At 45.9% G+C, this 17,089-nt stretch overlaps 1 protein-coding gene across 4 annotated transcripts in view; it reads right to left on the bottom strand.

The window, feature by feature from the left end:
* Positions 1 to 17,089, bottom strand: part of LOC144762270 (ATP-binding cassette sub-family C member 10-like) — a 1,124,497-nt gene that overhangs the window by 322,687 nt on the left and 784,721 nt on the right. For all 4 annotated transcript variants that reach the window (XM_078647414.1, XM_078647412.1, XM_078647413.1 and 1 more), the window contains one exon: positions 15,565 to 15,663. In XM_078647414.1, coding sequence (XP_078503540.1) covers positions 15,565 to 15,663 — 99 coding nt within the window. The remainder of the gene's footprint in view (positions 1 to 15,564; positions 15,664 to 17,089) is intronic.

A 17,089-nucleotide genomic window follows, 5' to 3' on the forward strand; every position in this document is an offset into this window, starting at 1 on the left:
CATTGGTCCTCGATTTGAAAGGCCCAAAGATTAGCAACACAGATCTCAAGGCACACAGAAATCAGAATTGAGGCTGTGGTTTCAATAGTCCCTTTAATTTGATGTGGTCACAAACGCCCTTTTGCCAACATATTTTCCGACTCCGGCTGTTCTTGTTTACAGCAGATTTCATCCGGGCTTTTTTTTTTAGAGTCAACCATTGTTCATGAGAGATGTAGGCGTGGCGTAGCCCATCAAATTTGGTGTATATTCTCTTGCTTTCCCAATACAGTCTATGGGGCTTTAATCGTCAATTGTAGATATTAGATTTGGTTCCTCATGAGAGACGCATACTCCTTAGTCGTCTCCAGTACTGCTGTTTGTGGTGGAATATTGCGACTCAAGGCAGAAGGCTCTGCCTATTCCGATCACAGAGAAGGACTGGGTGAATTATATCTCCCTAATATATAAGAACAGTCCAGTCGTTCCTGAGACGACTGGAGTGGATGAGTCCTCTTTTTCAGAATTTGGTCCCCGATTAGGGGATGAATTAGTGGGGTTTACAAAAAACACCAGAACATCTGGCACGCAAAGTTCAGAACAGAATTCCAATTGTGTTAATTAAAAAGGAGGCAGGTGCGTGGGGAGCTTGTCTAGCCCCGCTGTTTAATTATTGCTTTCAAACTGGGAAGATTCCCCTTTCTTGGTAGGGGAGTGTTGTAGTCCATTTGTACAAAAAGGGTCCGAAAACCTTGCCATTTAGCTTCAGACAGATTACATTGCTTGACGCTTCGGGCAAATTGTTTGCTAAAAGCATACTCAGTCATCTGCAACAATGGGACTATGACCAGATTATCATACCGCCAGAACAAGCTGGTTTCAGAAAGAAACATAGTATCCTGGACAAGATTGCGGTCCTCCAGACAATCGTAGAGAAATATGTTTTTTTACGGGGGCATGTCAGTCTATACTGCATTTGTTTATTTCTCCACTCCATTTGATAAAGTGGACAACCAAACACTGTGGAGAAAGCTCCTTCGACTCATTATACCACATCATCTTCTGGGTCTCAACCTTGGAATCACACTCAGATACCCAGTGCCAAGTCTTGATGGGAGGTTCGCTGGGGTTATCTCGTAAGATTAGAACACATAATGGGCTTAAGCAGGGTTGCCTGCTAGCCCCTCTTTTGTTTTCTTTATATATATCTGATCTTCTTGGCATTTTAAATTCAGTGAGGGGGAGTTGTTCCTAGAATTGGTGCAATGTCCATTGGTTCTCTATTATATGCGGATGAAGTGGCCGTCTTTGATTTAATGCATATTGGATTGCAGTTCGGGCTTTACTGTTCCCATGAGGCACAGGGTCAAGGCTGATTTGCATATGGCCATGTCTGACCTGGGGTGGTGTGGAGTGCAAAAAAAAGATGGATTTAGGCCCAGATCTCTGTACTGGGGTGAATGTATGACATTGTTCTGCATTCTGTCCATCAATTGTTGGTTTTGCATTTGTCACCCCGAGTGGGATGGGTATGCTTAGACGTGAGTCCCATGCTCTCCACACCACTGGAGTCAAGCTATCCAGGCTGATGAAGGCTGATAGCCAGAAACCGGTCCTTGGATGCTTGATACCGGTCCAGGAAAGACATGGCTTGGCAGTTCGGGCTGGACTGTTCCCATGAGGCACAGGGTCAAGGCTGATTTGCATATGGCCATGTCTGACCTGGGGTGGTGTGGAGTGCAAAAAAACGATGGATTTAGGCCCAGATCTCTGTACTGGGGTGAATGTATGACATTGTTCTGCATTCTGTCTATCAATTGTTGGTTTTGCATTTGTCACCCCGAGTAGGGATGGGTATGCTCAGACGTGAGTACCATGCTCTCCACACCACTGGAGTCAAGCTATCCAGGCTGATGAAGGCTGATAGCCAGAAACCGGTCCTTGGATGCTTGATTCCGTTCCAGGAAAGACATGGCTTGGCAGTTCGGGTTGGACTGTTCCCATGAGGCACAGGGTCAAGGCTGATTTGCATATGGCCATGTCTGACCTGGGGTGGTGTGGAGTGCAAAAAAACGATGGATTTAGGCCCAGATCTCTGTACTGGGGTGAATGTATGACATTGTTCTGCATTCTGTCCATCAATTGTTGGTTTTGCATTTATCACCCCGAGTGGGATGGGTATGCTTAGACGTGAGTCCCATGATCTCCACACCACTGGAGTCAAGCTATCCAGGCTGATGAAGGCTGATAGCCAGAAACCGGTGCTTGGATGCTTGATTCCGGTCCAGGAAAGACATGGCTTGGCAGTTCGGGCTGGACTGTTCCCATGAGGCACAGGGTCAAGGCTGATTTGCATATGGCCATGTCTGACCTGGGGTGGTGTGGAATGCAAAACAACGATGGATTTAGGCCCAGATCTCTGTACTGGGGTGAATGTATGACATTGTTCTGCATTCTGTCCATCAATTGTTGGTTTTGCAACGCCGCTTGGACGCCCTGACTTAATATGCAGAAGCCATTTCTTGAAAATTAACATTGCCAAAATTAGGATCTTGGTTTTCCATAAGAAAGGGCTCAGAATATAGAGGTGTTTCCAGTGGATGTTGGGGTCTGAAAAATTGGAATTGGTTGATTCCTATTTACAGCTTGGAAAGGTTTTTCAAAAACAGGGCGAGATAAAGAGCATACTAACCTTTGAATAAGCAGGGCTGTTCCCCCAAGCTAGAGCACTGAATAGATTTGATGGAACCTGTGGGAGACGCCACTTTGGCCATGTTTTATCAGTGTTCAGAGTTAAAAGCCGAAGACAAGCTAATCACCACCCTCGCCACCAACCGACCACACCGGCACAGCAGCCCGCAACCTCAGGCAATGGATCGATGACTGCGCCAACACTCTTGCCCTGATCAAGAAACCCTCAAACAGATGCGCCGACAGAAGAGCCACCTGGTTCACCACCGACCTCCAGACATCCAAGCAGACCTGCCGAAGAAATGGCGCCGCGACCAGACACTGGACAACCATGCAGCCCTCAAGAACGCAGGCCGCAGACACCACAAACTCATCCGAACGGCCAAAAGGACCTCCTTCAAGGAACGACTCGACAACAACGCACACAACAGCAAAGAGCTCTTCAACATTGTGAAGGAACTCGCCAACCACAGCTCCAGCTCCAATGACATCCCACCGTTAAAATACCTCTGCCACTCTCTAGCAACCTTCTTCCACCGCAAGATCGCAGACATCCACGACAGCTTCAACTCCCAGACCTCTCCAACAGCCACCCACACCCCAGACTCACCGCCCCCCAGTGACACCGGCTGACTGATCTCCTGGAACCATGTCAATGACGAAGACACCATCAAGACCATGAACTCCATCCACTCCGGCTCACCATCAGACCCCTGCCCCCATCACATCTTCAACAAAGCGTGCTACATCATCGCACCCCAACTCCGTAAGATCTTCAACAGCTTATTCGAGACCGCAACCTTCCCGGAAAGCTGGAAACACGCAGAGATCAGCGCCCTACTCAAGAAACCCAAGGCAGATCAAAGGACCTCAAGAACTTCCAGCCAATCTCCCTGCTCCCGTTCCCCGGGGAAAGTCATCGAGAAGATCGTCAACAGACAACTGACCCAATTCCTCGAAGAGAACACCACCCTGGACTCGTCCCAAACCGGATTCCGCAGCAACCACAGCACCAAAACTGCCGTCATAGCCGTCACCGACGACATCAGGGCCCTGCTGCACAATGACAAAGCGGCAGCCCTCCTTCTCTTGGACCTCTCGACCGCCTTCAACACCGTCTGCCACCACACCCTTCGCACAAGCCTCTACAACGCAGGGATCTCCTTCCTCACCAACAGAACACAGAGAGTACGCCTCCCTCCATTCTGACCCGAAGCCACCAAGATCACCTGCGGCGTACACCAAGGATCATCCCTCAGCCCAACCCTCTTCCACACCTACATGACAGCGCTCGCCAACATCATCCGATCACACAACCTCACCATTGTCTCTTACGCTGACGACACTCAGCCAATCCTCTCCCTCACAAAAGATCCCCTCACCGCCAAATCCAACTTCCTTGATGGGATGAAGGCCGTCGCCGAATGGATGAAGAGCAGCTGCCTGAAACTGTACTCGGACAAGACTGAGGTCCTCATCCTCGGCTCCACCCCCTCCGCCTGCAATGACTCCTGGTGGCCGGCCTCGCTGGGAACTGTGCCGACACCCACCGACCACACTCGCAACCTGGGATTTATCCTGGAATTCTTCTCTGTCTATGACCCAACAAGTCAACGCCATCTCTTCATCCTGCTTTAACACCCTCCGCATGCTTTCCAAGATCTATAGATGGATCCCCAGCAGAACCAGAAGAACGGTCACCCAGACCCTCATCACCAGCAGGCTGGACTACGGCAACACCCTCTACGCGGTAGAATCATGTCCAAACTCCAGAAGAGACTCCAACTCATACAGAACGCCACGCACGCCTAGTCCTTGACATCCCCCGCCACAGCCACATCACCGCCCACCTGAGGGACCTGCATTGGCTCCCCGTCAACAAGAGGATCACCTTCAAGCTCCTCACCCACGCTCACAAAGCACTCCACGACACCGGACCAGCATACCTCAACAAGCGTCTCACCTTCTACGCCCCCAACCGCCAGCTGCGCTCCACGGACTTAGCCCTCACCATCGTCCCATGCATCCACCGAACAACCACCGGCAGCAGATCCTTCTCCAACCTCACCGCCAAGACATGGAACACCCTCCCCACCCACCTACGACAGACCCAGGACCTGCTGACCTTCAGGAGACTCCTCAAAACCTGGCTGTTCGATCAGTAGCTGCTCCCCCCTCCCCCTCAGCCCCTTGAGACCCTCACGCGTGAGTAGCATGCTTTACAAATGTTTGATTGATTCATTGAAAAGCCCCCCTTCACTGTCATATGCTGCTGAGGTGCTGGATATGAACCATTGGCTCTCCTTCCATAATGCCAAAGGTCGAATCCTGCACCAAATTTGTAACCTCAACTCTCTGGTCGCCCCCCCATGCTTTACATCATGAATTTGGCTTACTCGCCTCATATACTTTATCCCTGGCAGCGGTATTGAGGTGAGGTAATTCCATCCTCTGGGGGGAAAAAGGTACACTTAGGGCGGCCTTGAGAGTAGAAATCTTTGCTAAGCTCAAAGAACAATCAACATTCTTTAGGTCCTTTGAGCGAGCAAACAATTTATTTGGGCTTAGCTGGAACACTGACTCTCCCTTGCCAAAGTTTGTATTGAAGCTGTTTATAAAGAAGTCTCTAACCTCCATTAGTCTAGCCAGAGCTATTGCTTTAAGTCAGCCCAAATCGCTTAATGAGGTGGTTTGTGGGAGCGCACCGGGGAACAAACCACAGCCCTCTTTATCTTGGAACCTACCTTATGAGATTAGAAGGTTGATACTCTTTCTGAGACTCAAATTATTGCCCTGAGAGAAGTTACTGGCATTTGAGATCAAATACAGAAAGAGGAAAGAATTGGTGAAATGTGCTGTTTAAAAGTTCAAGATTTTTAATCGTGTTATTTGTGTGTCCAGAGATACAAAAGGCTATGCATATTTTTTTACAACCATCATTTATCAAATTCAACATTTATTTCGCCTATGAGGCCCGTTTATTTGTCTTGTCACTAAATGAAATGGTGTGTCATAGGATTTATCAATTTTTTAAAACATTCTTGGCTGTTTATTATGTCATTTTAATTCTATTTTGTATGCTGTAATATTCTGATGGTTGGTTATTTGATTGTAAATGTGTCCTAATGTTTTTCCTTTTGCTTCATAGGAATGCTTTGTCCTATTTTTAGGCCGAGCCCATTCTCCGCCCATACTGGTGTCATTGTCCTTGTTAAACGCTGGCTTCCGATTCAATATGAGGCTTGTTTCTCTTGTATGCGGTATTTTGTACTTTGCAGTTTTATATGAGTGTTTCATCATCTCTTGCACTCTGCACAGTATGTATGATAATAGATTTTTAGGAGGCAAAGTTGTACAAAGTAAGAATTATTTATTGAATGTAGAGTATTTCTCGTTTAACCTGTAGCATGTAAATTTGTAGACCTACGTAGGAGTTCCATTTCATAATAAACTTGACTTGACTTGCAACAGAATACACACCAAATTTGACAGGCCACACCACACCTACATCTCTCATGAACAATGATTGACTCTAAATGTTAAGCTCTGATAAAGTCTGCTGTAAACAAGAACAACCGGAGATGAAACACATGTTGGCAATGGGGCCTTTGTGACCACATGAAATTAAAGGGACTATTGAAACCATTACCTCAATTCTGATTTCTGTGTGCCTGGAGGTCTTTATTCCTGTGTGCCATGCCTGCAACCCACTGTCTATGGTATAGGTAAGACACCCTCTAGCTGGGTGCACTATACCCACTGGTGAGGGTACAGTTGCATGAGCACTGTAGGAAGCTGGCTCTGTATATACTATACCAAAGAAAGGTATAGTGTGCACAGAGTTCACCTTGCCCCAGGATGTGCATTGTTTCAGGCCCCCGAGAGCAGCAGGCTCTCGACCCAGGGGTCCAGAAACATGTCTGGTGGTGGCAGCTGAAAGCAGCCACTCAGCCTGCACACTAATGGTAGGTCAAGTCAAGTCAAAGGTAACTTTATTTGGTTTCTCATAACCATAAAGCATATAAAAAGCACAATCTATTACATGAAAAATTAAAAGCGAAGCGTATTTTCAGTCTACTTTAAAATATTTACAATTTCTATCAAATTGGTAGGTCGTTTTTCAGGGGGCATCTCTAAGATGCCCTCTGTGTGCATTTTTCATTAAATCAGTGTGGGTTTAATGTGCTGAGAAGTTTGATACCAAACTTCTCAGTTTTCAGTGTTGCCATTCTGGTGCTGTGGAGTTCGTTATGACAAACTCCCAGCACCATATACTCTTAATAGCAGCACTGCACTTACAATATCTAATAATGGGCTTAGACACTGTAGGGGTACAGGCTCATGCACCTGTATCCTCACCTCTGGTATAGTGCACCCAGCTAGAGGGTGACTGATCTATGCCAGGGCAGTGGGTTGTAGGAATGGCACATTCGACTCTTCACTTTGTTCTGCACCAAAACACACAGCCTGCAAAGGCAGTGTGTGTGTGTAATGGTACAGGGCCTCTAAGGTTGGCACAATAAGTGCTGCAGCCCTTAGAGGTCTTCACTGGTTACAGTGCCCAGGGTACCTGTTGTACCATTTACCAGGGGCTGACCTGTGGCCAGAGATGCCAACTGGGTTTTGGTTTCAATGCAGATTTAGGGAAAGAACATAGGCCATGGATACCTGATTAGCAGGGGCCCAGGGCACACTCAGTCAAAGGACATCAGCAGTTCAGCAAAAAGTGGGGCTACCTTGCAGAAAGAGGGCACTTTCTACACAATTACTGTACCCCTACAGTGTAAGTCTATTCTTAGACATTGTAAGCGCAGTAAAACCATAAAGAGTATATGATCTAGGAGTTTCTAAGTTTGTCATTACAAACTCCACAGCACCATAATGGCTTTACTGAATTCTGGGAAGTTTGGTAGCATACTTCTCAGCATAATAAACCCACACTGATGCCAGTGTGGGATTTATTATGCCATGCGCTCAGAGGGCATATTGGAGATGCCTCTTGAAAAACGACCAGCCTCTGGTGGGTTCCTTGACTGGTAAACACCAGCCTGCCACCACGAGACAAGTTTCTGGACCCCTGGGGTGGGAGCCTTCACTCCTTGAGCCCAGAAACAAAGCCTTTCCTGGATGGAGGTGTTCACACCTCCCCCAGGTCAGGAAGAGCCGTCTGTGGCAGGGGAGCTTCAAAGGCCTTGCCGCCAACGTGACACCCAGCTTCTCCTGCTTTCAGGAGTAGGCCCCCTTCCTGTCTCTCCTACTTTTCGGTGGAAAGACAGGCGTGAAAATTTAGAACAGCCCAGAAGGCATGCCCACCTCTGCCGACCCCACCCCTCAGGTGGGGGAGGTGAGGTGAAGCCCCGTCTCCAGTGCCCGCCTGTAAGAAAGTGGCTCTAAATATACTGGACCAAAGTAAGGTACAGTGTGTATAGAGTCCCCAGTCTCCAGAGGTATAACAGAGGTTAAAGTCAGATATGACCTTACTCTCTAAAGTGGTAGCTTGGTCGAGCAGTAAGGCAGTATCAGAGGACAGTGTAGAGCATTTGTTGTACACACTCAGTCAGCAAAATGTTTCACACACTCAAGAACTGAACTCTAGGCCAATTGTTTTATATCAAAAGATATAGTTGCTTTATTTTAGAACCAACAGGTATCAAAATATACTTTTCTCAATATGAGTGAGTTAGGTAATTACTTTGCAAACAGGCAATAGACTTTGTAAGAACAACAGTTACAGTGGTTGCAATAGGCAACACGATTTCAATCACAATTTAACATTGAGCTCAATGGGCTTTTCTACAGAAATGCAGTTGATTACTTGAAGGATTACTTTTCTAACCACAGGACTTGATCCTGGATTCAGTCCCGGGACATAAGCTGAAAACAGTTAAGTAAAAGCGTTTTGGTTACAGTTGTGATTTTTAAAGAATATAAATGTATTTTCAAAGTTGACACTTCGACACTTCAGTGAAAACCCACCAATGTTATCCTACGAGAGTCGCACAGAAGTCACAGGTAAAGTACGTTCTTGTTAGTTTTGTAACCCAGTACTGGACTCCTAAGTTCAGCACTGGGATCTCTACCTAAGACAGGTAAGTAATTACGTTTTTGCAGTTGGTACGATTTTTAAGGAATATTTCTAGTTTGCAAAAATCGAAACTTAGAAGAAATTTCAGAGAAAAACAGTCAATGGATTTCTATGGAAGAAAATTCAAGTTACTGGTAAGTACAGTCAAGATTACTTTTGTGGTTCAGTACTGGGCTAAAAGGTACAGTAATGGCTTCTCTCCTGATCACAGGTGAGCATTTCTGAATTCGTTATTCGGCTGATTTTAGATGAATATTTTAAAGTTTCAAAACTCCACACTTAGAAGAAATTTCAAGTGAAAACCAGTTGATGTTAAACTATGGAAGGAAAGTGAGTTATTGGCTTCTAGGTAAGTACTCAACTGGTAGAGTTAAGGTTCTGGGCATAGACTCAGGGGTTTCCCAGGGTCGGAAAGGTACAGTTGTTACACCCTCAGCGGCACAGGGGCAGCCGGGTGCAGAGAGAGTAGGCCCAATGCAATCCAATGAAGGGTAGGGGGCTTTTGGTTGGTGGCTGCAAGCAAGCAGGCCAAGCGGCTGTGGGAGTTGATCTCCTTGTCAATTACTCAGGGCAAGTGGGGAAGTAGAGTAGGGTAGTAGTTGCACTTCCAGCAGCACTCGGGCGGCTGGGTACAGGGTGCTTTTGAGCCGTCGGGCGCTCAATATTATCCAACGGGAAAGTTAAAAAGTGAACAAAGGCTGCAGGCTTGGGGACGGAGATTCTTCAGATGCGACCACCACTTCGAGAGGTAAGTTGGGATCTTGGAGAAGAGGTAGGTACCCCAAAGGAGGGCACAGGGGGCCGTCTGGTGCAGGGGTGTCTTTTGGCATCTGGAAATCTTACCCCAGGTTTGCGGTTCCTGGCTGGCACTGGAGTATTGCTGTTGTATAGAACCACAGGAGCAGGTTCAAGGATCAACAGGCCTGTAGGGTTCTGGGGCCAAGGCCGTAGGTGTCGTCCTTTTGTTAGCAGCTGCACAGCAGGTCTTCTTGTTTCTTGGTCTTCTTGTTGTTGGAATCGGGATCTGAGGAAGGAAGGTTCAGGGTGCCCTTAGATACTAAATGTAGGGGTGTTACAGGTAGGGCAAGGGCAGGGACCAATGGGTCCCTGTCCTGGGGTGGGTACACCCCCTAGCCTTCTCCTCTCCTGTAGGAGGGGGGCAGGAGCCTAGCTGTGATTGGGCAGGGTTCCCCATCTTCAAGATGGCCGGAGTCGGGGTCGTGCTTTACCTCACTTCTACCACCTGAGGGGTGGAGTTGGCACAGGCTGGCACACCCCCCCTTCCTGACGTAGGGTTTCCCGCCAGACTTCTGCTAGAGTGGGGGTCAGAACTGGTGGGGGCCAGTCGCTGAGTACAGCAAATGGTCTGGAGAAGCTCACAAGGGTGGAATGCCTTTGAAGTTACCCCTGCCCATCCTGGGGGAGGAGGCTTGGCACCTCGTCCCAGGATGTGAATTGTTGCAGGCCCAGGAGAGCGAGGGCTCTCCACCCAGGGGTCCAGCAACATGTCTGCTGTGTGGCAGCCTAGGCAGCCTCTCAGACAAAACGTGGATTGTAGGTTAGGTTTCAGGGGGCATCCCTAAGATGCCCTCTGTAGTGCATTTTACATTAAATCCCACACTGGCATCAGTGTGGGTTTAATGTGCTGAGAAGTTTGACATGAAACTTGTCAGTCTTCAGTGTAGCCAGTATGGTGCTGTGGAGTTGGTAATGACAACCTCCCAGCACTATATGCATATACCACTGCTCTTACAGTGCCCAGGAATGGCCCTGGGTACTGTGGGGGCACAGGGCTCATGCACCTGCGACCACACCACTGGCATAGGGCACCGAGCTAGAGGGGTGGCTGATGTATGCCAGGGCAGTGGGTTTTGTGGGCATGGCACACAGGGATGTGTGCCATGTCAACTCTTTGTTTAGTTCTGTACTTAGACTTGTGGGTGTCAGGGTAAAGGGCCCCTAAGGGTGGCACAATGCGTGCTGCAGCCCTTAGGGGTCTTCTCTGGTCACCATGCCCTGGGTACCTTGGGTCCCATTTACTAGGGACTGACAGGTGGCCAGAGATGCCAATTGGGTTTTGGTTTCGACACAGTTTTAGGGAAGGAGCACAGGCCCTGGGCACATGATTGCCTGGTTGGCAGGAGCCCAGGGCACACTCAGTCAAAGCACATCAGCAATTCAGCAAAAAGTGGGGGCATACCTATGCAAGAAAGATGGCACTTTCTCACACCGCCATCTTGCAGATGGCAGGCACTCTCCAATCAGTGTTAGGGATTGTGCTCACTGCCCCACATGGGGTGAGCACACCAAGGGTGTAGTAATCGTAGGGTCAGTAGTCCTTTGGCCAAGAAGACAGATTTTCACATCTTAAGAAGAAGGACGAAAGAGGACGCCCAGCCGAGGAGACTGCAGAGAAGAACTGACTTGGCCACAGCCCTACCGGCCATCTCCAGTTTCCAGGGATCCTGCACCAAAAGTGACCTTGTCCAGCAGCCTGCAACCTCAAGAACCCCTGGGAGGACTGACTGCCTTCAACAAAGACCGGATCTCTTGTGAACAGCAGCTTTGTTCAAAAGAATCACCGAAGAACGACTCCGAGTCTGCTGAGGACAAAGAAACCAGACACCTGGCACCACAACTGTACCCAACACCTGCGGCCCGAGTCCGAGTGGCCCACCTGTCCCTGCGAGGTCCTCCAGCGCTCCAAAGTCGGAGTCCACCGTGGATTGACCCCTTCAGGGCTCCCCAACATCGCCTAAAGCCTATGCATGGAGACCCCCCCAACCGCCAGTGGCCAGATAAGGTGAAATCCGACCTCAAAAGGCACTCCAGCATCCAGCCGCCCTGGAGAAGAGAACCCAAGGTACACCTATGTTCCGAGCCCTCCAACTTACCAGCCCAGCTGTTGGCTCCTCCTGGAAAACCTCCTGGACCGAGCCTGCAGCCAAAATACAAAACCGCCAACTCCCATTGAAAACAACAGGGCACCCGTCAACAAAACAGCACCCTCACCCGGCCACTCCAGTGCCGCTGTGGGTACACATTGGGTGCTAACTCGGGTTTCCCTTTGCCCTGAGCCTAACACCAGGAGCTTTGCTTCCACAACCTTGTGGCCTGCTCGTGAGCAGCCACCAACATGAGGCCCCTCTATCTCCCATTGAATAACATAGGGCCTCAGCACTCTGAACCCAGCCGCCCTAGTGCCGCTGAGGGTGCTTTGAGGGTGTCTCCTTGCCCCAGGGGAAACCTTGTTCTAACCGCAGAAAAACAACTCCTAAACCAAAGTACTCACTGTTAAACCAATAACCTGGTTTTCTCCTATAGGACTGCTTTCTTGTGAAAATTGTTTTAAGTGTGGAGTTGGTTTCTATCAAACCTTAAGAAACTGCTTAAGTACAAAAACTGATTTACTTACCTTTCATCTAGGAAATGTCCCAGTGTGATATCTAGGCATATCACACTGAGTAGAAAACAGTTACTTAAAAAGTAATCTGAAAAGTAACTGAAAAGTAATTCAAACTGTTTTTATAAACAAATGACTTACCTGTAACCAATCCAATTGCATTCACCTGCATTCAAACTGTATTTAACTGCATAATTCTTGAAAAGTACAATTACACTTACCTGCACCAGGCCTGGCTTGGTTCTAGAAAATAAAATACAACTAAATAATATTTTTTATACAAACAAATTGGTCTGAGTTCAGTCTTTCAGTGTGTGACATCATTTCTTGCCTGAGTGTATACAACAAATGCTTAACACTACCCACGGATAAAGCCTTACTACTCGCCCACAGTACCACAAATAGAGTAAGATATCTACTTTTACCTCTGCCTACCTTTGGGGTTCCAGTGGAGTATGTGCACACTATACCGTACCTTGGTATAGTATATACAGTCAGCTTCCTACAGCGCTCTGCCCCTAAAATCTATGATTCAATAATGCGTACAAATTTTGGGTAGATTGGGGAAGGTGTTAAGCTCCATTCATGATGCAGTGTGTCCCAGAGATAAGGTTCAAAAAAGCATTTAGAAAATGGTTAATGAGAAAGGACTGCCTAAAAAAGGGAGATCAAGAGTAAAATTAGAAAAACCATGAAGGTTTATTACAAAAATTCAAAAAATACAATTTAGGGAAATCCTATGTCCTGAACGGTGAAATGTAATACCATGGGCAAAATTAGAACTAGACCAAATCTAGAATGTGCAGCAAAATCTGTAAGAAATCAGACAGCATCTCCTGTAAAGGTGAAAAAATAATAGTTCACTCCCAAAATCATAGGTTTATATATGGTTTTCCTGCATAGAAATTATTCAGAACAGCAGTCAGTGTGGTATGATAAATGCTTCAACAAATCACAGTTTTACAATTAAAAATGTCTCTTAGCCCTAACACCTTCGCACTAACCCACTACATGAATATTCATTCAGCCCATCTGACACAATGTCATCCAGAAGTGTCAGAACAATCTTGTTACATAAACAGTGGACCGTTGTGAATGGATCCAATACCGGATGCAAGCAGACGATCCTTGAAAGTAAGCTCTTAGAAAACAGTTACATTCTGAAAACAAATGCGCTTCTAGCTACATGTAGTCTCAGGCAGAAATATAAACGTAGAATAAACATTATGATTCAGCATCCAGTTTGGAAAAGATTGTGTTAAGGCCTAACTGAGGCCTAATCCAGAAAAGCACACTTGAACATGTCATTGCAAGTTTGTTTCAATTGTAATAGGTACATGTCAGTACGCACATGTAAAGTCAAGTGCAAATTAATTGCTCTGCACTATATTAATAATGTACATTCTTATTTAAATGCACAAAAGCTCTAAAACTGCTGCCCATACTAATTGGATGACATTCTGGAAGGTATGTAGGGTAGAAAGTAGAAGAGCTACACCCCTCTCTGGTCTTGTGCAATAAGGACTTGTAAAAGCCTGATACACTTAATACATGTAAAAGTGATCACTGACATTTCTGAAAGTGAGATAGGAATTATGGTCACATAGATGTAGATGGATTTTTTTTTATATCAACGTGTGGCAGGAGAGGTAGCTGGGCTGTGGTCTGTTGTTAATGCATTGTATTGAAGTGTTCTTTAAAGAGGTAAGTAGTCAACGCTTTGCTATATTGGAGCAGCACTGGGTAGGTCTTAGTGGGTATGGGAATGATGTTCCAGATCCTAGGTGCATGGATGGAAAAGGCCTACTGCCTTGTTTTTTATTTGTACACTTCATATTTTCTAGGGTGAATCCGAGTGATTTGCCATTAAGTGAAAATTGAGGTTCGAAGCCATCAAGGTTCATGTGTACTGTTTCTTGTTCTTGGCAAACAGGAAACCTATTTTGGTTGGGTTGAGTTTCAGGTAGGGGTTGGACATCTAGGTTTGGATGATGTGCAGGCATTGGACATTTGAAGGAGAGGAGACTTTCAAGCAGTTGCGTATCATCACCATATTGGCGAATCCTGATTCCAAGTGGCTCCATGTAGAAGCGGATGTATGACGTTACAACGCACACTTTTACAACGCATACCTTTACAACACATTTTTTACAATGCAACATCCATTACAACGCATTCCATTACAGCGCATGCCTTTAGAACGAAATTTAGAAAACTACATTTACAACGCATTCCATTACAACGCATAATACCTTTACAACGGATACCATTACAACGCATAACATTACATTGCATGTTTGGTAAGTAATGGATAGTGTAGGGGTAAAAATTACTATTCTGACTCCAGGGGGTGCAGCAATAGGGTAAGTGTTGGATGGTAATGTTATGCGTTGTAATGATATGCTTTGTAATGACTGCATTGTAATGACATGCGTTGTAGTGGCATGCGTTGTAGTGGCATGCGTTGTAGTGTCATGCGTTGTAGTGTCATGCGTTGTAGTGTCATGCGTTGTAGTGTCATGCGTTGTAGTGTCATGCGTTGTAATGGTTGCGTTGTAATTGCATGCGTTGTAATGGATGGTGCATTGTAAAAGTTTTGTTGTAATGGTAGTGCGTTGTAAAGGTTGTTTCCTTGTAGAAGCTGAAGATGACAGGAGACAGTAGAGAGCCAGAGGGAACTCCACAGGCGATTGGCACCTACCTGGAGGTATCCATGTGAACAGATGATAAGTATCTTTTGTAACATGGAGGTTGCTGTGTACATAAACTGGTGTCACCTGAAGGTAGGAGGAGAACCAACGAAAGACATTGCTCCCATTGGAGACTCCAGGGTGCTTATGAGGAGGGGTTGGTTGAATGACCAGTTTAACCAAACCTGCCTTATTATTAGGTAAATTAATTCTCGAAAAGATCACATGTCTGATATACTCTAACAGCCTTTCAAGAATTGCCCCAAACACATTCTTTGTGCTCCAAAGTATTTTACTCCTGATGATGACCTGATAATCACTCCAGGCTGAAACACCATTGACCACCTCGGTTCCTCATTATTAGTCTTTACTTTCTGATTACCATACTGGGGATATATTCATACATTTACTACTGACTTAATATAATCTATTGCCAAATTTATCCACACTTCCAGCTAACGTTTTTCATATTTAACTGTTTGATCACATGAGCACTGAGCATACTTCTGATTAATGAAACATTAAAAATATGTGTTTGCACTTTACTGGTCATGGCCATTGTTGATATTATATGTCTTTGGATGATCTATAACTTTCATGATATTATAAGGTGACTCTGCATATGTAAGCTATGGCCATTTTGCGATTTGTGCCTTATAGGTATTAGACCTGCATATACAATTTATTTTTACAAACGTTTGGCATCAGTTATTCACCTGATATATTGCTCTTGCCAGGGCGATCCGAGCCTTCTGTCCCCCACTGAGGGTGACCCCATTTTCCCCCACTTTAGTCTGGTCACCAGCTGGAAACATCTGAAACACAAAAACACCAAATATTCCTTATAATATGTAGCAGACCTTTTATTATGCCTGTGTGCCTGGAATTCACATACATTTTGCAAATATCGTCCCAGGATATCGAGAATTTCCCCTTCAATATGGAATATCCCACAGCATCAATATGACATACATTAACACACTTGCTCTGTACAAAGTTAACAGCTACTTCTTCGTGGTGATCTGTCATGCTTTCTCACTGATGTGGAGCAGCTTTTTGCATTTACAATGTGGTATGTGAGGCCTTTTTATGGGAACGGAGGTTGTTGCAGAGTATCTACTGAGGTTACTATCGCTTACAACTAACGCTCTGGGACCACAAAACATTTGCATTGAAACTGAATAGGCAGGTACTCCCTTACAGCACTTTATTTTCTCTGGTAAGAGAATTGGCCAGGGGGTGGGTGGTGTGAGGTTAGAAACAGTACAACACTTCAGATAATGGGAGCTGATTTGTGGCTCCGTGAGCAGGCAAAGTGTACTTGACACCCATCTGTGTCAACTAGGGAATCTTACCTTCAATGGCTCAAGACGTGACCTACCAATCAATCCAAAATAAAAAACCAAGTAAAACCTTTTAACACTTGAGCCTCAGATCAGCAAAGCTGAGCTGTCCAAGATGTACAAATGGAGATAACATGAAGTTGAAGACTCGTCTCTCAGCACAACAACAATAGTACACAATAAATCAACGTCTAAGTACTGCGTTATCTTTTAAAAGAGTGCATTCGAGGTATATCTCTAATCACCAGATTGAGGAATCTACACAACATTTTTAAGAGCAATAAAGGTCTGTTGCTATTTACTAATAGGATTCTGGAATTCCCTTTCTCTGGTGGACAGGTCTCACCACCAATAGTGTCTTTCTGCTTGTACGGTAAGCTGCCTCTGTGCACACTGGTATTTGGTGTCAGTAGAACACGCTCTACTTTTCCATGATTTGTGATCTGCACTTAAAACTGTCAGGTTGTGTGTGCAATCAGAGGAAGAAAAGGCTGGCAGCGCGTGGAGTGTTGACTCTGCTTGTAGATAGGCTTCACGTCTTCACTGGGCACACTGTGCGAGATACCCGAGTACAGCCTATGAAATCACCTGTCCCATGAAGCCACACTTCTCTCATGTGGTTTCAAAGTGATGGAGGTCATTTTGAAATGAGATTATAAATTACTTGTGGTCCAGTGCTAGGCAATCGAGATACATTGTTGCTGAAGCCAAGACCTTCTTGCCAGAGATGAGGAAAACCTTGGAATCGGATTGTGATCATCATTGAATTGACGTAAGTTTGAACCTAATATAGAGAGGTATTCATAAGAATCTATTTGTGTTTAAGGAGATAAACTCCATTTACAAACACTACTATTCATTAAGGATTATAAACTTGTGTTTTTGCACATCTAGGTGC

This window comes from Lissotriton helveticus, chromosome 6 (genome assembly GCF_964261635.1).
Source record: "Lissotriton helveticus chromosome 6, aLisHel1.1, whole genome shotgun sequence".
NCBI classification, from domain to species: Eukaryota; Metazoa; Chordata; class Amphibia; order Caudata; family Salamandridae; genus Lissotriton; species Lissotriton helveticus.